General features: G+C 50.6%; 1 protein-coding gene across 3 annotated transcripts in view; it reads left to right on the top strand.

Moving 5' to 3' along the window:
* LOC123762677 (uncharacterized) overlaps positions 1 to 22,960 on the top strand; it is a 39,639-nt gene that overhangs the window by 3,107 nt on the left and 13,572 nt on the right. For 2 of the 3 annotated variants that reach the window (XM_045749343.2, XM_045749340.2), the window contains exons 2-5: positions 101 to 180; positions 7,687 to 10,205; positions 10,706 to 10,894; positions 22,618 to 22,735. In XM_045749343.2, coding sequence (XP_045605299.2) covers positions 7,759 to 10,205; positions 10,706 to 10,894; positions 22,618 to 22,735 — 2,754 coding nt within the window. In that variant the 5' untranslated portion in view covers positions 101 to 180; positions 7,687 to 7,758. The remainder of the gene's footprint in view (positions 1 to 100; positions 181 to 7,686; positions 10,206 to 10,705; positions 10,895 to 22,617; positions 22,736 to 22,960) is intronic. The other variant, XM_045749341.2, reaches the window with a different exon arrangement.

Here is a 22,960-nt window from a genome sequence, read left to right as displayed (position 1 = left end):
AGTCACTTCAGTTTCCATAAGTCTGTTTAGTTTTGTTTCTTGCTTCTGCCTTTTTGAAAATAGGTGTTATAATTAGAGTTCTTAATTTTGACACCCACAGTTAATATCATCTTCAGCAGGTGGTCTCAAGTTGTAGAGAAGAAAGGGCACTCATCTCAGCTACTCCTCCAGCACAACCTGGTAAGGCCTATATTTTTTTTTAAATCGCTGACCAAAAAAACCTGCTATATCTAAATACAAATTATACACTATATAATGATAATGTCTGTATGCGATATTATTCCAACTTTCTCTTATGTAATTATTGCATTTAATTTTATGGAAACTTAATTATAAATATGCCGTCACATATGAATAAAGTTATTTTTATTTGATTTTACTATTATGCTACTAAGCTTTTCTCATGATTATGAAAATTTGAATAATTTATTCAAAAAATAATCACATTTCTTATTGCATTTTTATATTAAGAAAATGGCCTATTCTTTCTATCTATACCTTTACAAATCTTAAAATGTTTGTGTTCACATAGAGAAAAAAGTGCTCATCTCAGTTCTCTAATGTCACCTAGCAGTAAGTAGGTACTCAGGAGTTAGTCAGCTTGTTGTGGGGTTGCATCCTGGGGAGGGTCAGTACTTCGACCTGGGGGGGGGGGGGGGCGGCCTTGATAAAAGCCTAGCATGTATGAATACACTCTGGCTTCCTGTCCCCCAACACAATGAATTATTATTATTATTACACTGTTATTATTATTATTATTACAGTATTATTATTATTATTATTATTATTATTATTATTATTATTATTATTAGAGTATTAGTATTATTATTATTATTATGTATATCCCTTATAATAAATAATAATTCTGTACAAAATAACACCCTATAATTAATTCAAATTTGATTTAGAAATAGATGTGAGGTGTGATGTTGAGGATGTGAGAGAGGCATTCTTTAGTTTTTGGAGGTACAGTACAGAACAGTTTGAAATGATTTCTGGGGGGAGCCCCGTCGGCTCCCCGGAGCTATCCCAGGCTGATATGCTAATGTCAGACTTTGGCATCAGTCATGTGTATGGAGTTCTTAGGCCTACCGGGGACCACGGCCAGAACCGGGCCCCCTCAGAGAGGCAAGGGGAGCAGTGGCCTATAGAAGCCCCCGTGTAGTTGGAAGCATTCTATGTCTGCCATCGACCGGAACAGGCACCCAGAAAGGTAAGCGCCCCAAAACAAACCCCTATTCTGGTTAAAATTGCTACCAAAAACCGAACTAGTGGATAGAACTCCCCAACCGAAAACAAGCAAACTAGTGTGACGTCACACACTGCCGCGCCGCTGTCTGCGCAGCTCCCCCCTCCCCGGGAGGGGGAAGGGGGAGCCCCAGACCCCCCGCGCCGGCTACCCACACCTCAGTTCTTGAGGCTGATGCTATAGGCGATGGTCGTGTGCTCTGGCTCCGGTGTCGCTACTGCACTGTGCTTTGCGTGTGGTGTTAGTTTTGTGGGTGCGAGAGCCAGGAGTTATCTTCAGTACTCGGGCTGCATGCGCCTAGGGCTGCCTTCCCTAGGTGCCCTGTAAGTACTGCCCTTGGGGCTTGGGGCCACCTTCCACAGGCTCCTCGGGGTCTGCCTCTGCTGGTCCGTTTTACCTTTCGGTTTTTCGGCCGCCTGTTGGGCTCTTGGGTGTTCTGTTCTCCCTTGTTACCGGCAGGTAAGAGGCAGTTTGCACTGGTAGGGGCGCAGGGTGCTGCTCAGCTTGTATTTCCCGACATCGCGGCCGGCTCTGTTCCTTGGGGTTCGCTGTCCTCTTGCGGGGTTTTGTTTTTCTTTTTGTTTTTGCCTGGTGGGGGGTTCTGTCATTTTATTCAGTTTGTTTTTGCCCTTCCACTGTTCTCCTCGGTGGCGCCCCCTGCTAGGTCCCCGTGAGTGTACACGTCCCTGGGGTTCAGCTTTAGAAGTTTGCTTGGTAGTTTTGGGCGCCGGTTTGCAGCACCCTGCCTGGGACTACCTGAGCGCGAGTCCTCTTAAAGTAAACGCTCAGGACCCTGGGAATCCCCTAGGGGGCGCGTGGGTCCGATGGATGTGACCCCGGAGTCCCCACTCGCTGTGTGCGAGTTTAAGGGTTGCTCGGTCCCCTTGTCTCAGGGTGACCCTCATTGTTTTTGCCTCTGCCACGCTGCCTGTTGGGTCGGTGATACTTTCGACCCTGAGTCCTGTGAGTGTTGCTGCTTGCTTGTGACTCAATTTACCCAATCCTCTGATGATTCTATTCAGGTACAGGTGGCACGTGCGTTGCAGTCTAGGTTTCGTCTGTTGCAACGTGCTCGGTTGGTTGCTTCCCCGGATGCCCCGGGGCTGCCCCGCTTTGCTTTTCGAGACCCGGACTTGGGGGTGGGGGTCGCTTCGATCCTGGTTCAGTCCGCACCTCCTCGTCCTTCCCCTTCTGTTTGTTCTGGTCCCCCGCCCCTGCTTCCGGCCCCGAAGCGTCTGAGGGTTTCGGGGTCGGAGCAGGGGTTCCTTGATCTCGAGACTCGGGCAGCTTCGGGGGTTGCCCCTTCCAGGGGGCGGCAGAGGCATTCGAGTCTTGTCTCCCGGCCGAAGCTTCAGGGTCTGACCAGTGGGCCCCCCTTCCTCCAGCTTTTCCGGCTGCTCCGTCCTTGTCTTGTGGGGTCGGGGCTTGGGGAGAGGACTCGGCCTCGGGTCCTGTGGTGACGGACCTCGAGGCTGGGGAGGGGCTGACTTGGGGGCCTTGGGCCCCGCTGGACCCCGCCAGGGTTTTTCTTCCCACTGAGCGGGGCTTATTGTTACAAGGAGTGGGGTTTTCTTTTCTCCCCTCTGCGTACGAGTTGGATTTGGTGTCGGCCCCTCCCCGGGTTCGGTTCCGTGTTCCCCCGGGTACGTCGGTTCCGTCCTTCCGGAGGTTTTCGGCTTATCGCATCCAACCTGGTGTGGTGCGAGCGGCCTTTGCAGCTTACCTCCTGCGTGACCCGGATTATGCCTCGGAAATGGATCCGTCCACGTTCAGGTTTGGGACTTCGTTCCCTTTCTGGCTCCGTTACGAGGTTCCGGAGTCGTCCTGGCTAGCAGACTGCCCCTTGTTTAGTCTGGATTCCTGGCATTCCTTCTGTCGTTCCCACACGCTGGAGTGGCGGGAAGCTTCCACGGTGCTTCAGGTTTTCCTGGGGGGGTGAACTTGAGTACCTGAATGAGTGCTTGTTTGCCCCTGCCCTTCCCCGCGATGTGGGCGTTATTCAGCTCCATGTGCAGGTTCCCTCCCTTTCGGCGGCGCTCGTGGCGGAGGACTTGCGCGCCCGGGGCCTTTTGTGTTCGGCCTTGCGGTTCTTTTCCCTCCTGGAGCTGTCTTCAGATTGGCTCATGGAGGATGTGGGGACGCTTGGGTCCGTCCCGGGGTCCGGCACCTTGTCCTCGGCTGCGCGTTCGTCGGCTGCCTTGTTGAAGCTGTTCACGCCGATTTTGCGGGATGCGGTTTCCCTGTTCTATGCTTCCCGTCTCGCGTGTCGGCAGGCGGTGCTGGGTTCTTCCGTGGAATCTGCTTGGGCTCTGGCTCTTAGGCGTTCTTCACCTTTTTGTCCTCTCCTGTTTGGGGAGTCGGCCGTGGCGCAGTTTATTCAGGCTGCGTCGGCGGCTTGTCGTCCGATGTCGGACTTGTTGGTTTTCCGGGGGTCCCGGGGTGGGTCTTCCCGGAAAGGTCGTGCCAGGGCTCGGGGTTCCTCTCGTCGTGGTAGGCCTCTGGTGTCAGGTTTGGGGTTGGCTCCTCCTGCGGACCCTTCCTCGTCTGGTCTGCGCGGTGTTCGCGCTGTGCGGGGTTCTGGGTCTCGTAAGGGTCGCCGGCCCTTTCGCGGTTTGCCCCCTTGATGGGGCGATGGGGGGGCGGCTTGCGCTGTTCGCCCGCGCCTGGTCCCACGATTCGTGGGCCTTTCGGGTCGTGTCTCGCGGCCTGCGGTGGCGTTGGGTGGCCCCTTCCCCCTTTGGGGGGTCGGGGCTGGCAGGGCAGGTTTCTTCCCCTGCGCTCTGTCGAGTCGTCTTGGAGTGGGTACGCTTGGGCGTCGTCGAAACGACGTCGTCCCTCAGATGGGTTTCCCGTCTGTTTCCGGTTCCGAAACGGGACTGCGCGGACCTGCGGTTCATTCTGGACTTGTCCCGTCTGAACCCCTGGGTTCATTGCCCCTCCTTTCGGATGACTACGCTGTCTCAGGTTCGGCTCCTCTTGGAGCCGGGAGCTTGGATGGTGTCCCTGGACCTCCGGGACGCTTATTGGCATGTCCCGATTCATCCGCGATTCAGGGACTGGCTCGGTTTTGTTGTGGGGCGTCTGAGTTACCACTTTCGTTGTCTCCCGTTCGGGTTGAACCTGGCACCTCGTGTGTTTACGCGCCTTACACGGGTTGTGGTGGCTCGTTTGCGTCTCCTAGGTGTTCGGGTGTTGGCCTACCTCGACGACTGGCTGGTTTGGGCTCCCAGCCAGTCAGCTTGCTTGCTAGCCAGGGATTTGGTTCTTTCCCAGCTCGCCGAGTTCGGGTTCTTGGTGAACTGGAGGAAGTCCCATCTGGTTCCCTCTCAGGTTCGGACTTGGCTGGGTCTCGTGTGGGACTCTCGAACCGCCTCCTTGTCTCTCCCTCCGGAGTCTCTCCTGCGGCTGCGGTCCCGCCTTCGTCTGTTTCTGGAGGGCCCTCGGGTCACCCGGCGGTTGCTCGAGGGGTTGTGCGGGAGCCTGAACTTCGCGATGGTGGTCTACCCGCCGGTTCGGGTTTGGCTTCGACGGCTGTTCTGGTTCCTTCGGGGTTCCCCCTTCCGCCTCTCTCGCGATCGCAGAGTTCGACCCCTGGGGCCTTGCATCGGTTGCTGCGTCACTGGCTTCCTCTTTGGGTTTTTCGGGGTTCAGTGCCTTGGCGCCTGCCCGAGCCCTCGCTCGATGTGTACACGGATGCGTCGTCTCTCGGCTGGGGTTTTGTGACCAGTGCTCACCAGGCCGGCCAGGGGCGTTGGGATCCATCCTTCCGTCGAGCTCACAGTACGGTGCGGGAGTTCGCGGCAGTGTGGTTTGCTCTGGGGAGGATTCGGGTGGCCCGCGGATCGACGATTCGGCTCCATTCGGACTGCTCTCCGGTGGTTCATTGCCTGAACCGCGGGGGTTCGATGCGATCCTTGTCTCTTTGGGGTTGGTCGCTTCGGGTGACTCGTCTGCTGAGTTCTCGGGGTTTGGCTCTCCTGGCGGTTCATGTACGGGACGTGTCCAATGTCTTGGCCGACGCCCTGTCTCGCTTCGTTCCCCTCTCCACGGAGTGGACGGTCGACGACGAGTCCTTCCGTTGGCTTTGTCAGACGTTCGGGCGCCCCGAAGTGGACCTCTTCGCGTCAGCGTGGTCGCGGCGTCTTCCTGTTTATGCGGCGCCCTTCCCCGATTGCGAGGCCGTCGGGGTCAATGCCTTTCGGCTAGACTGGTCGAGGTGGGGGTTCCTGTACCTCTTTCCCCCGGTTCGGCTGTTGCTCCAGGTTCTGACTCGCTTAGAGACTTACTGGGGAAGAGTTGTCCTTCTGGCCCCTTGGTGGCCGGCCCAGCCTTGGTTTCAGGCGCTGGTTGCTCAGTGTCCGAACCCGAGGGTTTTCCCGCGGCTCCGCCTTTTTCAGCAGATCGGGCCGGTACGTCATGTAGCTGGTTCGATCTTCTCCTCGAGTCTTCGCGTATGGTTTTTTTGACTCGAGTCTATCATCATCTCTATGATGATCAGGTGGCCTCCTTGTTGGTGTCCCACCTGAGGGCTTCTTCTCGGCGGCAGTATGAAGTTTCCTGGCGGTCCTTCCGTTTCTTTTTGCGTCTTCGTCGTGTTAGCTCCTTGTCTGTTCAGGTGGTCTTGTCCTTCCTCTCGTGGTTGTTTCAGGACCGTCATCTTATGCCTAACACTGTCGCTTCGTATCGTGCGGCGCTGGCGGAGCCGCTTCAGCTTGCTTTCGGTATCGATGTTACGTCTGCGCCGTTTCGCAAGCTCTCTCGTGCATTGTTTCACCTCCGGCCTGCTCATGCGTCGCCTGAGCCGTCCTGGTCTTTGGACAGAGTGCTCGCTTTCCTTTCGTCTCCTCGTTTCGTTGTGGCCCCTTTGGTCCAGGATTGTTTTTCCAAGGCACTTTTCTTGTTGGCTTTGGCCTCTGGGGGTCGGGTAGGGGAGCTTCATGCTCTCCTCTGGCGCAGGGGTTTCTGCTCTTTTGGTCGTGGTGATAGTTTTGTTCGTTTGCAGCCGTCTCCTTTTCTGGCGAAGAATGAGACTGCTGCGTTCCGGAGGGGTCCATGGGTGGTTGATGCTTGGTTGGTCAGGCCGGGGGTGCATCATGTTTTGTGTCCGGTTGTGGCGCTTCGCCGTTATTTGCGCGCCACAGCTTCTGTGTCCGGGGACGCGCTGTGGGTTGATCCGGTTTCCCTTCTTCCCTGTTCGCGGGTTCGGGTCTCTCAGGTCGTCCACAGGGTTATTAGGTCCAGCCAGCCTGCGGTCTATCCCCGTGCCCATGACGTTCTTAAGTTCGCGGCTCTTGCTGCCGTCTTTGGGAATATGTCTTGGTCTGATATTCGGGCGCGGGGATTTTGGCGGTCGAACAGGGTCCTGGCTGCTCGTTACCTTGTGAATGTCCCTGGGCCTCGTCGGGCCTCTGTTGCTTTGGGTCGGCGGTTGCAACCAGTTGTCTTGGCTTCGAGTTGAGGGGTGAGCGACGACCGCCTCCCGGGTAAGTCCCTCTTTTTCTGTCTGTGGGTAGTTAGCTCCGGGGAGCCGACGGGGCTCCCCCCAGAAAACCAGCGTTGAATGTAATGAAACGCCATTTTCTGGGTGAGTCCCGGAGGCTCCCCGGCATCCCTCCCTCCCTCCGGTCGGCGGTTTTTCGCGTTTTTGACATCCAGCCTCAAGAACTGAGGTGTGGGTAGCCGGCGCGGGGGGTCTGGGGCTCCCCCTTCCCCCTCCCGGGGAGGGGGGAGCTGCGCAGACAGCGGCGCGGCAGTGTGTGACGTCACACTAGTTTGCTTGTTTTCGGTTGGGGAGTTCTATCCACTAGTTCGGTTTTTGGTAGCAATTTTAACCAGAATAGGGGTTTGTTTTGGGGCGCTTACCTTTCTGGGTGCCTGTTCCGGTCGATGGCAGACATAGAATGCTTCCAACTACACGGGGGCTTCTATAGGCCATTGCTCCCCTTGCCTCTCTGAGGGGGCCCGGTTCTGGCCGTGGTCCCCGGTAGGCCTAAGAACTCCATACACATGACTGATGCCAAAGTCTGACATTAGCATATCAGCCTGGGATAGCTCCGGGGAGCCTCCGGGACTCACCCAGAAAATGGCGTTTCATTACATTCAACGCTGGTTGTTTGATTCTGTTGATGACAGATGGCAGCACATACTGAATCCACGTACCAATTTCGAATCCCAGAGGCTCTGGCCTAACATTATAGTACAGTATTTATACACCTTTCCCTATGCACCTAGAGTGAATTCGAATATTCGAGAGAAATTTTTTTTTTTACTCTATTGATGGCAGTTGAGAAGATCAACATTTAACAAGGATAAAGGTACTGTATTTGAAAGATATTGTTTGAAATTTTGTATTAAATGTTATACAATATGTACTGTGTGTGATTGTATAGCAGTTTTGCAAGGTGTTTGGACTACACCCAATCTCTCTTATTTTTCAGATACTGTACCTGTAATGTGCCGTAAAACACGAATGTGACTTTCTATATTTTGAATATGTGGAAGTAGGAATAATGGATGGTCAAGTATCTCACGACAGTGCAGATCATAATGCTATTACACATGAATGTCAACTACAGAAAAATGACTCCTTGGATCATATGGAGTTGACAGATAATATAAGAAAAGATCCCACAGATGCTAGTAATGAATATCAGAGTATAACAAATAGTGTAAATGTTCATATGCAACATAAACCTGGGAATGAAAATGCCATGGACAATAGTTACACTGCAGAGAAGAGTTCCAGAACTCATGAAGAAAATGTAGATGTTGCATTTCATAATTCAGAAAGTACAGAATGCCATAATATATGCAGTAATGAAAATTTGGAGGCTGAAAAGTATCTTGGTATTAAGTCTAATTGGTTATTAGATCCCAGAAGCATTAATGTTAAAGCACTTGATGTGTCAGAAGATGCCTCTGTAAAGTCACAGGAAATATCTTGCATGGACATTACTCTGACCGATGACTCAGAAAGTGTAGATAACAAAGCCACTTCGTGTCCAGCAGTGCCAGTGCCAGAGTATATAAATAATGGAAGTGCTACACATCTTGAGAAATCAGATAATACAACAAGCATCTGCAGTTCACAGCATGAAATTTCTGAAACCATGTTAGACAAAGACATCACACAAATCAGTAAGTTGGGAAGTGTGGGAGACATCAATATTCCTGCTAAAGATATTAAAGAAGACTCAGAAGACAGAGAGGATAATGTGATTTCACAAAATCAGTTGGAGAGTGAAAATAAAGTAAGCAGTGATCAGGTAGATTGTCATGTGATTGATGAGGAGTCTGATAATAACGATGAATCTGATGAACCAAGTGACGGATTGCACATCACTAAGCTAGGAAAAATTTGTAGAGTATGTGGTGAAATGACAGTGAAGTATGATGGGCAAAAAAAAGGTGTCCCAAAACATGCAATTGTTAAGCATGTGAAAAAAATCTGGAATGTTGATATTTCGGATGAAAGTTCTGACATTTATCCTGTCAATGTGTGTCATAGTTGTGAAAGGAGAATAAAGCGACTGTATCCTAAAATTTCCAAAAGGAAAAAATGTGAAATGTTCAGGCATAAACTAGCAGACTTTATTGAACACAATGAGAATGATTGTGCTGTATGTTTATTGAAGGAGCGAACTCCATCGCCTTCTCGTTTGTCATGTGAATTGTCACAGAAAGAAACTGGTTCTGCAAATGAAGTTAATAAAAGCCAGGGTAGTGATATTGAAGTAAATGTAAATTCTAGGCATCAGACATTGCTAGAATCTAGAAGAAATTCAGCTTATAAAAGAACCTGGGAAGATGAGGGGATGTCTTTTAAGACTGTTGGGTGTCAGACAGAATTAGATAATGAACTAGAGAGTATGACTGGCTTAGAAGAGCATGATTATACTCAGGATGAAACACTCGGCCAATTCCGTGTCTTACCCAAAAAATTAGGTGGTAGATCATCATATCAGAAGCAGTCACTGATCTCTCTTACTGCCAAATACATTAGGCAAGATCGTCTTAAACCTTTGATTGCTCATATTGACAAATTTTGTCAGTTGCACAAGGAGGATAAAATTGATGCAATGTTTTTCTTGCTGATGCAGACATTGCGAGATGCTGGTGACCGATCTAGGGAGACACTCATATTGGATGTATGGTGCAAAAAGAATAATGTTGGCATGTCGCTTACAGAAGAAGAGTGTCTTGCGAAGCGAATCATGCTCAAGCAGACCAAAGATCAGTATAGAAAAGAATATAGCTATTACAAAGAAAAGTTGGAAAAATCAGTATTAAAACCTCCATTTATTATTGATCGACTGGAGAAAACCTACTTCCCAGAGCACCTTGAGTATTTTGTGACTGATGGGGAACTAGGGCCTGTAGTGTATCAGCATGAAAAGAGCACACATCCTTCATACTTCACCATTTCAGACTGTCAAGATGCTAATGGAAAAGGAGACAATGCACGTGCTAGTGTCATGGGTGTTCGATGGCGATACTTTGATGCTGTTGCCAAGACATTAGAAGAGTTATCACATTTTCTTGAAAATGAAATCCAAGACATTAATGAAGATGCTTGCATAAACGTTGACATGTTTGACTACTGCGAAGAAAAGAGAGACATGACAACTATTAATGATAAAAATGACTCATCGGGAAATGGTCGTGGGGCCCAGAGTAAAATGATCACTTACTTTTTTGGTGTTCAGTCTATGCAGTCTCTCACAGAAAACACTGTTACCTCATTATACAAATCCAACCCAAACACAGTGCTGTTCAGACCCCTTATGAAAGCACTTGTAGCTGAAGGTGGTGTATTGCATCCTGCAGTTATGGCAATTGATGAAGAAAAAGATGCAATGACCGATAAAGTCTTCCATATCACACTGCCAAGTGGTACACCCCTTCGTTTTATGGTTTCTTTCAGTAATTCATCACTTCAGATACGGAAGGACTGCAGGTAGGAAAACACTCTTATCTGGATACAAGTTTAAAGTTAAAACTGAAATAAATATGATTAATATTTTCGAAAGGCTTCCTTAAGCTATGCATTAAATATATAGAGAGTAATAGTAAAAAATATATAAATGTGGCTATTGGATATGTTTTTACTTGAAGCTTCAAACTGCTATTGTAGTATTAAAATTTAACACATGCAGAACAGCTGTGAAGTGACACACATGACAGGTCTAAGCAACTGAAGGTTGATGTACCTGGCAGAGAATGTACCTGGCAGTTTTTCAAAGAATGCCAATTCCTATTTTACCATATATTGCTCCCTTTATTTCTTCTTCTGTATTTTGATTTTTAAATTACTGTACACATTATTTTGTATACCATTTGATTCATTAGTAGAGAAGTTCCTAAAGTAAATTATTTTCTTTGTGAAATTACTTAGCATAAGTACAGTATCCATCAGTCATCATTTAAGCACATTTCTCAATGAATAATTTTTTTCAGGAATGTAAGTGGACTCTCACTCTCCTCTTTCAAAAAAGTTCCAGTAATTTTCAACCGATATGGAAGTATCTGCTTAGAACTTAAGAGAAGCTGGCTGGCTACAAGTCCACGCTTGGTTCATGTTAGCCAAGTCACAAAATCCCGCACAAAATGCAGTCGGTGTGGCGAACAGGGTCACAATGTCCGGAAGTGGGTTGAATACAATACAGTAGTGGTATTCATTGTACCTGTAGAAAACACTGCACCATTCTTTTTGCTTATCACATACTGTACCTCTTTCCATTTTGTAGGCAGGATGTGTTATACTGTATATATTTTTAATCTTAACAAAAAATTTTTGTTCAACATCAAAATGAACTCATATTTTTTGGTGTCTTTTAAAATATTGTCTTTTTACAAATTTCATGTATACTACTGTATTCTGTTGCACCATCTTTCTGTGGAGAGCCCCTCCAACTCCCAGTGCTATACCAGGATGATGTGTATACAGTATACAGTATAAGACCGTGGCAATAGCCAGTCAATGGAGTTCTATTCCTACCGGGGACCACGAGCCAGAACCTGGCCCCTTTAGAGAGGTACAAGGAGCAATGGCCTATTGACATCCCCGTGTAGTTGGAAGCAATCTATATCTGCCATCTCGGGATCACGTAACCGAACCCGGGGAGGGGTGGACACCAAGTCCAATTCGTAAGTGGAGGGAGCGAAAGAAAACCCCTCTCCTTGTATCACCAAGCCCTGCTCAGAGGGTAGAAAAACCCAGGCGGGGTCCAACGGGGCCCAAGCCAACCCCTCCCCAACCACGGGAACCTCACCCTGAAGACCCGGGGCCGAGCCGTCCTCCTGACCCCCCACCTCTAAAGAAAAGGCAGGAGCAGCCGAAAAAGCAGGAACGAAGAGGGTCCACTGGCCAGACCCAAAAGCTCCGGCAGAAGGACCAGGCTCGAATGCCTCCGCCGCAGCCCCAGAAGGGGACACCTTCGAGACCGCCCAAGTCTCCAAACCAACTAAACCCTGCCCCGGCTCCGAAACCCTCAGACGTTTCGGAGCCGTAAGCAAGGGGTGGGGGGGGGCGAATGAATGACAGAAGGGGAAGAACTAGGAGGGGCAGACAGAACCAGAGCCGAAGTGACTCCCAACCCCAAGTCTGGGTCTCTATAACTAAAACGGGGCAGTCTCAGGGCATTCGGGGTAGCAACCAATCTAGCACATTGCAGCAACCTAAATCTAGCATGCAACGCCTCAGTTGCCCGCACCCGTGTATCAGGCCCAGTAGCCTGGGTGAACTGGAGTACGTACAGACAACACATGTCGCATGACTCCGGGTCAAAACAATCACCGACCCAACAGGCAGCATGGCGGAGGCAAAACCAATGAGTGTCCCCCAGAGACAAGGGAACAGAGCAACCTTCAAACTCGCAAGAAGCAAGGGGGGACTCAGGGGCCACATCCATCGGACTATGTAGCCCCCGAGGGGTTTCCCAGGGGCCCTTAGCCTTGGATACACACTAAGGGAAGCCCAGGCAGGGTACTGCGAACCTGCACCCAATCTACTAACAAAACTTCTATAGCTGAACCCCCGGAACTTGTACACTCAATGGGGACCAAGGTGGGGTGGACCATCAAAACAAGGTAAATGGATACAATAACCACAAGAACAGAGAAGGGGGACACAAGGGCAGACCCCCCACCAGGCAGAAAACAAAAATAAAAGAAAACCTGCAAGAGGACAACGTACCCAGGCAGAACAGAGCTGGGCACTGTTATTAGTGAAAACTAGCTGTGCAGTACCCTGCACCCCTGCCAGTGACGAAAACTACCCCCTACCCAGAGACAAACAAGGGCAAGAAGAAACCCCAGCTGACCCCAAGGGCGGCCAAATACCGAGCAGTAAACAGCACAGCGGAGGTAGATCCCGAGGTGACTTGTGGAAGTCAAGCCCCAAGGGCAGTACAGAGGTACCTCGGTTTAAGAGTTTAATCCATTCCCGGAGACAACTTGTAGCCCGAAAACTCGTAAATTGAAGCTAATTTCCCCATAAGAAATAATAGGAAATGAATTAATCTGTTCCTGTCTACCCAAAAACCTCACTTCAAACTAAATTTTATACCTAATTCATCCAAATCTACACTACAAAAGTATGTTCAAGTTATTACTTACCCTTGCTGATGACGCCTGTTGGCATATGGAAGATGGTGAGGAGGGGGGAGGAGGAGAGGTGTTACTGTTTGGAAGGGGAGTCCCCATCCATTATAACATCAGGCAGTAAAGATTTTTCTGGAGTGCACACTCTGGCATGTTTTGTCAGCATACGACTAGGTCCTGGTTGTGGCTCTCTGCTTGATTTTCTCACAACGAAACGATCCTGTGAAGATTTTTTTCCCTTTGCAACACTTGTCTGTAGTAAGACATCACATTGTCATTTAAAAGGTCAATGCAACGGCCTGCTACAACTTTATCTGGGTGAGTTTTTTTAACAAAACTTTGCAGTTCTGCCCATACTTCACACATTTTCTTAATGAGGCAGGGACATCCTCTACTACCTCTACTCACAACTATATTCTTAGGTTGAACCTTATTACTGGCTTTCTTGGGACCCATGGTGAGATATATAATAACAACTTTTATGCTCAAATGGCCAAAAATCCAACAAAAAACTATAAATCCTTGTGAAGAATTCAGGTGGGATAGTCACTGGCCGCGAGGCTCTGGTAAACTGAGGCGTGATCGCCGTGCCACCACGCGCTAGGTCAGCCCGTATGCGTATCAACACTCTCATATCCTGAGGCAACGCATATCTCATTTGGATCGGTATATAAATACCGATCCAAATTTTCCAAGCAAATCCTGCTCGTAACCCGAAAAACTCATAACCAGGGATGCTCGTAATCCTAGGTACCACTGTACTTACAGGGCACCTAGGGAAGGAAACCCTAAGCGCATGCAGCCCGAGTACCGTAGAGTATCACTCCTGGCCCACGCACCACTGGAAGGGACAGCTCACACCACAAGGCACAGAACTGTAACAAAACACTGGAGCCAGAGACACGACCGCACCAGACTCTCATCGGCCTAGAACTGTAGGGTGGGTCACCGGCGGTTAGACCTGGGGCTGCTCCTTCCCCCTCCTGGGGAGAGGGGGGGGGGTTGCGTTGACACAGCGGCGTGGCAACGTGATGATGTCATGCTCGTTTGCTAGTTTTCGTTTGGGGAGTTCTGTCCACTTGTTCAGTCTTCGGTCGCAATAGTTTTACCAGAATAAGCGTTTGTTTTGGGGCGCCTACCTTTATGGGTGCCTATTCCGGTCGATGGCAGACACAGAATGCTCCCAATAATAAAGGGGGGGTCTCTCTAGGCCATTGCTCCTCGTGCCTCTCTAGAGGGGGCTAGGTTCTGGCTCGTGGTCCCCGGTAGGCAAGAACTCCATGCATTGACTGATGCCAGAAAGTTATACATATCCATTCAGCCTGGATAGCTCCAGGGAGCCTCCGGGACTCACCCAGAAAATGGCATTTCATTACATTCAACACTGGTTTTTTACTGTGCATGTAATCACCTCATCATTATTTTCTGGGGGGAGCCCCGTCGGCTCCCCGGAGCTTTACCGGCTGATATGCTAATGTCAGACTTTGGCATCAGTCATGTGTATGGAGTTCTAGGGCCTACCGGGGACCACGAGCCAGAACCTGGCCCCCTCAGAGAGGCAAGGGGAGCAATGGCCTATAGAAACCCCCGTGTGGTTGGAAGCATTCTATGTCTGCCATCGACCGGGTCAAGCATCCAGAAAGGTAAGCATTCCAAAACAAACCCCTATTCTGGTGAAAATTGCTACCTAAGCCGAACTAGTGAATAGAACTCTTCAACAGAAAACACGGAAACTAGTATGACGTCATACGTCACCGCGCCGCTGTCTGCGCAGCTCCCCCCTCCCCGGGAGGGGGAAGGGGGAGCCCCAGACCTCCCACGCCGGCTATCCACCCATCAGTTCTTCGGCTGATGCTATAGGCACTGGTTATGTGCTCCGGCTCCAGTGGTTGTTTCAGCACTGTACCTAGAGTGTGGTGTCTGTTTTCTAGGTGGTGCGTGAGCCGGGTGTGATTCTTCAGTACTCGGGCTGCATGCGCCTAGGGTTCCCTTCCCTAGGTGCCCTGTAAGTACTGCCCTTGGGGCTTGGGGCCACCTTCCACAAGTTCCTTGGGTCCTGCCCCTGCTTGGCCGTTTACCGCTTGGTTTTCGGCCACTCTTTGTGTGCTCGGGTGTTCTGTCTCCCTTGTTCGCCTTAGAGTAAGGGGCGGTGTTTGCACTGGTGGGGCGCGGGGTACTGTGCAGCTTGTCTTTACCAATCATAGCGGCCGGCTCTGTTCCGCTTGGGTACGCTGTCCTCTTGCGGGGTTTTCTTTTTCTTTTGTTTATATACCTGGTGGGGGGGTCTGCCTTCGTTCTTGCCCCTTGTGTCCCTTGTGTTCTGAGTATTTCTGGTGGTACCCCCTGCTAGGTCCCCGTGAGTGTACACGTCCCGGGGGTTCAGCTCTTAGAAAGTTGTTTGGTAGCTTGGGTGCCGGTTAGCAGTACCCTGCCTGGGATTACCTGAGCGCGAGTCCTCTTAAAGTAAACGCTCGGGACCCTGGGAAACCCCTGGGGGCGCGCGGGTCCGATGGATGTGACCCCAGAGCCCCCCCCTCGCTTCCAGCGAGTTTGAGGGTTGCTCTCACCTTTTGTCTCTGGGTGACTCTCTGTTTTGCCTCCGTCTGCTGCCTGTGGGGTCGGTGACACCTTCGACCCGGTGTCCTGCGAGTTTGGTTGCTCGTTGTGGCTCGGTTACCCAGTTGTGCTAACAAAGCGGGTGCGGGCAGCAGGGGCGTTGCACTTGAGCCTTGGTGGTGGCAACGTTCTCGTGGTTTCCTCCCCGGGAGCCCCGGGGCTGCCCCGTTGTATTTCGTTTTGGGACTTGGGGGTGTTGGTTGCATCCACGCCCCCTTGTCTTTCCCCTGGTTCACCCTTCCTGCCTGCATCCGGTTCCTTACCGTCTGTAGGTTCAGGGCGGGGTGTTTCGTGGTGTTGAGACTCGGGCAGTCTCGGGGAATTCCCCTTCCGGGGTAGTGACGGGGGCATTTGGGCCTGTTCCTCCAGCCGTGTTGTATGAGTCTGCCAGTGGGCTCCCTTCCTTAGTGTTTTCACGGCTGCCCCGGTTTTCTGGTACGGCCGGGGCTTTGGGGGAACGGCTCGGCCCCGGGGCCTGTCGTGTAGGTTCCCGGGGCTGGGGAGGGGCTGCCTTGGGGGGGGCCTTGGCCCCGTTAGACCCCGTGGGGGGTTTTATCCCCCTCTAGGCGGGGCTTGTGGTTACGCGGAGTGGGGTCTTTCCTCCCCACTCGCCGTACGTGCTGTTGGACGTCGGCCCCTCCCCGGGCTCGGTTCCTTGGCCTTTGAGTCGGTTGGTTCCGTCCTGTGGGTGGATGTTTCCTCCCCCGCTTTTTGGGACGGTGTTTTTGTCATGTTTCCCCGTTCGTTGGGGTTCTGCGTGACTTTTGATCTCGGGTGCGCCTGCGCCTTCGTGTGCCTTCGGGACTAGTGTTGGCTTCTGTGTTCTCGAGGGTACGGGAAGGTTTTTCGCTACTTCCCGCATTATTGGAACGTCTGTCGGCTCCTAGTACTTGTCGCCCTGTTGGGCTACTTGTCGCCCGGTTGGGCTACTTGTCGCCCGGTTGGGCTACTTGTCGCCCGGTTGGGCTACTTGTCGCCCGGTTGGGCTACTTGTCGCCCGTTTGGGCTACTTGTCGCCCGTTTGGGCTACTTGTCGCCCGTTTGGGTTCCCTTTTTTTTTGGGCTCTTTGCTTCTTTGGCCGGTTTTATTGTTCCTGCTTCCTCTTTTGGCTCCTTTTCTCGTGCAATAGTCCTGGCTGGCGCCTTCCCGCAGGGAGGGTGTGCGGTTCGGCCAGCGTGTTATGCGCATGCGCCGTGGAGTTTGTTTTGGTCTGGGCGATGGTTCAGTGCTGGGGTTTTGCGCCCTTTTTTGCTACAGTGCTTCGCCTCTCGTTCTTCTCCCTGGCTGCGGTATGTGCCCCTTTGCACCAGGGGTGTCCTGGTTCCCAGTTGTGGGGAGGACACCGCGGTTTTCTGTGTCATGGGTGTGGACCGCCTCCTTCGCCTCTCCCTGTTCTCCTGCGGGTCCGGCTCTGGCGTCTTCACCTGGCGGTGCTCCCAAGTTCTTCTGGGCACGGTTGAGTCGTGTCAAGTTCGAGCCACCATTCGCCAGGTGAGTTTCTGCGGTCTGGCGTCTTTTGGCCGGGCGCTGGATGCGGCGGTGTTCATATACCTGTTTTTATTTAGGTATAATTTTGTACGACTGAGACCGTTCGCACACCAGTGACTGTCCCTTTATCACCCCTTCCTGTCCCCCTCATGTGCATGTCCAACCCATGCTGGAGTCATTCAGGGGACCCTCCTTTTTTAATGTTGTGAGGTGTGGGGGTTGTAGGGTTGGTTCTGTACTCACCTGGTGAGGCTCCTGGCTGTGCTTGCAGGATTTGAGCTCTGGCTCTTGGGTCCCGCCTATCTGGTAGAACTTGCGGGATAGTACCAGTGGAGTGCAGTGGTGCTATTGGCACTTTTGGGGAACACTGTATTACCATCAGTGGTCTGTGCTTGTTACACGACCTACTTGCGAGCATAAGCCTTCTTGCTGGTTCGTCCGTGGACTTCCAGGGCGCACTGGCCTGTTTTCGTATGGCAGTTCTGGCCCGTCCTGGTTGTGGGGGTATGTGGGCCGGTGGACTGCTCCTAGCAGCTGCCTGGTGGGCCATCCTCTGGCCGGTCTGGCCTGACCTTGGGCCGGGCTTGAGGTGTAAAAGAGCTCCCAGTACCTCATCCAGCAGGTATCGAGCGGGGTTTTCTCCGCCGTCGGTCGCCTGGTGCAGGTTTCTGGGCCTGCAGGGTTTTGTCGTGTCTCCGTTGGCCCTGTCTGGGGTCTGCCTGCTCCGTTCTCTGCCTTTGCAGAGGGGAGTTGCTATTTACATGTTGCATGTTGCAGTGGTGTCTGTTGCTGCTGCTGCTGCACGTGAGCATTGGTACCGTGTTTCACGGTGGCGTGTCCTTGTTCCTGTGTCCGGTTGTGGAGTGGCGCTTTGCTGCCGTTTTGTGCCTGGGGATTGCGTGGGGTTTTTGTCCCTGCCTGATTGTCCACCCCTGGTTGTTCTCCTGGTTTTTTTTTTTTTTGTGCTTCTGCTCTTTCTTCCTGCCTCTTCTGCAGCAGGAATGTTCTGCGTGTGTTCTTAGGCGTTGGTCAGCCTGTGTCCTGTGATGTGCTTCTTTGTCTCGGTCTGTTGCAGTTGTTCGTGCCCCTTGGTTCGGGTCCTGTTCTGGCGGCGACCCTTCCGCCTTCTTTGGTTTTCCTAGCTTGCCCTGCCGGTTGTTGTTGTTTTCCTTTTTTTGGGGGGGGTTCTTGCGATGTCTCGCGTCGGACCCGTCGTTTCTGAACTCCTGGCGGGCTTGCATGCTTCGGAGTTTTTCTGTTCGGCAGACGTTCCATCTCCTTGTGCCGCCTGGGTTTCGGTGGTCGCGCCCGAGATCTTCTCGCGGCTCCGCCTTTTTCCTGGGCTCGGGGGGGGGGCCTTGTCGGGGCTGCTTATGTTCTGCCTCGTGGTCTCGCCTCCGGTTGGTGGTCAGGTGGCTTCGTGGTAGGTGTCCCACCTGCGTGCTTTCTTGGCGGCAGTATGGGGTATTTTGGCGGTCCTTCCTTTTCCTGTCCCTTCTTCGGTGGGTCCTTCTTGTTGGCTTGGTTTACTCTCGGCTTGGTTTTCTAGTAGGGGTTGGGGGCCGTCGTCTTGCCACATACTGTCGCCTCTTTTCGTGCGGCGCAGGCGGAGCCGCTTCAGCTTGCTTTCGGTCTTGGTGTTGCTTCTGCACCGTTAGTCAGCTGTCTTGTGCGTCATTTCACCTCCGGCCTGTTCGTGCGCCGCTTGCACCATCCTGGTCTCTGGTCAGCGTGCTCTGTCTTCTCCTCGGTTGGTAGTGCCCCTTCGGTTCCGGTGTGTTTTTTCGTCGGCTCTTTCCTTTGGGCCTTTGCCTCTGGGGGTCGGTTCGCTGTGTTTTCTTGCTCCTTCGGTTTTAGCGTTTTGGTTGTTTGATGGCAGCAGTCTCCATCTTTTCTGGCGCGGGGTGGGGCTGCTGCATTCTGGAGGGGTCCAGGGTTTGTTGGTGCTTTGTTGGTCGGGCCGGGGGTGTGTCGTTTTTGTGTTCAGTGGCGGCCCTCTGCTGTTGTTTGCGTGCCACGGCGTTTGGGTCCGGAGCGCGTTTTGCGTTGATCCGGTTCTGTTCTTCCCGGTTCGCGGGTGATGGTGTCCCGGGTGGTCAGCCGTGTTCTTGCGGCTAAGCTGCCTGTGTTCTTCCCTCATGCCTGTGGCGTTCGTGGCTTCGCTGCTCTCGCTGCCGTCTGGGCGACGTGGCCTTGCAGTCTTTCGGGCATGGATTTTTGGTGTTCGTGCAGGGGCCTTGCTGCTCGTGGTTCTCGTGTTGTTCCCGGGATTTTTGGGGCTGTGGCGCCTTGGGTTGGCGTTTGCTGCCGGTTGTCTCGCCTCCTTGGGGGGTGCGTGGTGTCCGCCTCCCGGTTTTGTCCCTTTGACCTTCCTCTGTGGGTAGTTAGCTCCGGGGAGCCGACGGGGCTCCCCCCAGAAAACCAGCGTTGAATGTAATGAAACGCCATTTTCTGGGTGAGACCCGGAGGCTCCCCGGCAACCCTCCCTCCCTCCGGTCGGCGTTTTTCGCGTGTTTTGACATCCAGCCTCAGAACTGATGGGTGGATAGCCGGCGTGGGAGGTCTGGGGCTCCCCCTTCCCCCTCCCGGGGAGGGGGGAGCTGCGCAGACAGCGGCGCGGTGACGTATGACGTCATACTAGTTTCCGTGTTTTCTGTTGAAGAGTTCTATTCACTAGTTCGGCTTAGGTAGCAATTTTCACCAGAATAGGGGTTTGTTTTGGAATGCTTACCTTTCTGGATGCTTGACCCGGTCGATGGCAGACATAGAATGCTTCCAACCACACGGGGGTTTCTATAGGCCATTGCTCCCCTTGCCTCTCTGAGGGGGCCAGGTTCTGGCTCGTGGTCCCCGGTAGGCCCTAGAACTCCATACACATGACTGATGCCAAAGTCTGACATTAGCATATCAGCCGGTAAAGCTCCGGGGAGCCTCCGGGTCTCACCCAGAAAATGGCGTTTCATTACATTCAACGCTGGTTTTTTTGCGTTGAACTTTAGTTCTTGTGTTCTGCATCTGGTGTGCATGTTCCTGGACTGTCCGGAGTCTATCACCTAATTTTTATATATACTGTATATGGAGTCTGTCTCATCATCTTCACTTTCTAATTCATTCCACTTCATTACTACAGTATTGTGACAGTGAAGTTCTCTCTAATATTCCTGGGGCTTATTTTGGGTATTTACTTATTTGAGTACTTATTTGTTTACTTACTATGCTATTTAGTTTTCAGTGTCCTCTTCATATATCTCTCTTTTGTACTCACCTAGTTTTGCTTGTGGGGGTTGAGCTTTGGCTCTTTGGTCTTGCCTCTCAACTGTCAATCTACTGGTGTACAGATTCCTGAGCTTCTCGAGCTCTATCATATCTACTTTTGGAACTGTATGGAGTCAGCCTCCACCACATCTCTTCCTAGTGCATTCCATTTACTAACTACTCTGACACTGAAAAAGTTCTTTCTAATGTCTCTATGGCTCATTTGGGTACTCAGCTTTCACCTGTGTCTCCTTGTGCATGTACCACCCTTGTTAAATAATCCATCCTGGTCTACCCTGTCAATTCCCCTGAGAATTTTGTATGTGGTGATCATGTCTCCTCGAGCTCTTCTGTCTTCCAGAGACATGAGGTGCAGGTCACGCAGGCTTTCCTCATAGCTCATGCCTCTTAGTTCTGGGACTAGCCTAGTGGCATAACTGAACTTTTTCTAGCTTCGTCTTGTGCTTGATAAGGTATGGGCTCCATGCTGAGGCCACATACTCCACGATTGGTCTTACATACTGTATGTGGTATACAAGTGTCTGAAGGATTTCTTACACAGGTTTCTGAAGGCAGTTCTGATGTTAGCCAGCCTCGCATACGCTGCCGATGTTATTTTTTTATGTGGGCTTCATGAGACAGGTTTGGGGTGATATCAACTCCTAGATCTTTCTCTCTGTCCATTTTGTGAAGGACTTCATCTCTCATTCGGTTTCCAGTGTTTGGCCTCCTATATCCTCTGCCTAGTTTCATCACCTTACATTTACTTGGGTTGAACTTTAGTAGCCATTTGTTAGACCATTTCTTCAGTTTGTCTAGGTCATCTTGTAGCCTTATACTATCTTCTTATGTCTTAATCTTCCTAATAATTTTTGCATCATCAGCAAACATTGAGAGGAACGAGTCTATTTCCTATGGGAGATCATTCACATATACTGTATCAGAAACAGTATAGGTCCAAGGACTGATCCCTGTGGGACTACACTGGTGATGCCTTGCCATTCCGAGACCTCCTTCCCCCCTCACAGTGACTTGCTGTCTTCTGTTGCTTAGGTACTCCCTTATCCAGTGGAGTACCTTTACTTTCAGTCCCTCCTGCATCTCCAGCTTGTGCACTAGTCTCTTTCGTGTAACTGTGTCAAAGACTTTCTGGCAATCCAGAAATACGCAGTGGGCCCAGCCCTCTTTATCTTGCCATATTTGTGTTGCCTGGTCATAGAATTAAATTAATCCTGTGAGGCATGATTTGCCATCCCTGAACCCATGCTGATGTTGTGTTACAAAGTTCTTTCGCTCCAGATATTCCACTAGATTTTTCATACAATCTTCTCCTTCATCTTGCATGGTATGCAAGTTAGGGACACTGGCCTGTAGTTCAGTGCCTCCTGTCTATCACTCTTCTTGTATATCAGGACTACATTGGCCATCTTCCAAATTTTTGGCAGTTCACCTGTTACCAGTGATTTGTTGTACAGCATGGATAGTGGCAGGCGCAGAACTTCTGCTCCTTCCTTTAGTATGCATGGTGATATTCAATCCGGGCCTGTAGCCTTTGTCACATCCAAATCTAGCAGATGCTTCTTCACCTCCCCACTGGTAATCACAAATTCCTCTAGTGGTGTCTGGTTAGATATTCTCTCTCTTATCTCTGGGACTTCTCGTTACTCTTTTGTGAAGACCTGGAATTTCTTATCAAGTTCCTTGCACACTTCCTTGTCGTTTGTAGTGAATCTGTCTGCTCCTATCCTCAGTTTCATTACCTGATTCTTCACTGTTGTTTTTCTTCTGATGTGGCAGTGCAGCAGTTTAGGTTGAATCTTTGCCTTGCTCACTATGTCATTTTAAAAATGTCGCTCTGCCTCTCTTCTCACCCTGACGTATTCATTCCAGGCGCTCTGGAATCTTTCTCTGCTTTCTAGTGTCCTGTTATTTCTATAGTTTCTCCATGCCCTTGTACCTAGTTGCTTTGCTAGCTTACATATCTGATTAAACCATGGGGTTTCTTGTCTGCATATCATTATTTTCATTTTGACTGGGTCAAACTTGTATCAAGAAGCCTGTGTGTGTAATTGCTTAGGTAACCGTTGTAACATTTCTGTTGTTTCCTTGTAACTGTTGTTTCCTTGATATGATTGTATGTAGAGGATAAATTTTGCAGTTACCTATAAGTAAGAAAATGTTGTGCACTTTTCAGTCTTCAGCACCTGAAGACACTGACATGATCTGGAACTGAATAAATTTAATGAACAATATTTGCATAACAAAAATAAAATAACTTATAGTACATTTACTCTTTTGATTAATTCTTAGTTGAGGGCTGTAGCAGTTGAACAATACATAGATACAGTAGTAATAATTAGCAATTTAACAGGGCTTAAAATTGTCCAGGTATTGTCTTGGTTTTCAGATGTTCCTTGCCATCTGGTAATACAACTGAAGACACTGGTGTGCAGCGTAAGAAACGCAAAAAACAACGTACAGCTCCTTCATCTTCGCATTCTACCACTGTTGGCCAGAATGCTGAGGTGAGGTTATTTGTCACATCACTCAGGTAAGGTTGTACCACTCGAGAGATTAATTTTGTATTATTTAACCCACCTATAGCATTGAAGTTGCTCCTATTTATACCCAACCAAACTCACTCACTTGCCTTCCCTTTATTTTCACTGTTCTGGATCTTTAAATCTTGTGTTTAGCACTATGCTTTTGCTTTAGGCTGGTGTGAGTGTGTTTTACAATCTATCAGTATC

The sequence above is a fragment of the Procambarus clarkii genome, chromosome 27 (assembly GCF_040958095.1).
Source record: "Procambarus clarkii isolate CNS0578487 chromosome 27, FALCON_Pclarkii_2.0, whole genome shotgun sequence".
NCBI lineage: Eukaryota > Metazoa > Arthropoda > Malacostraca > Decapoda > Cambaridae > Procambarus > Procambarus clarkii.
Note: the sequence above shows the minus strand (reverse complement) of the source record. Positions and strands in the feature narration are given on the sequence as shown.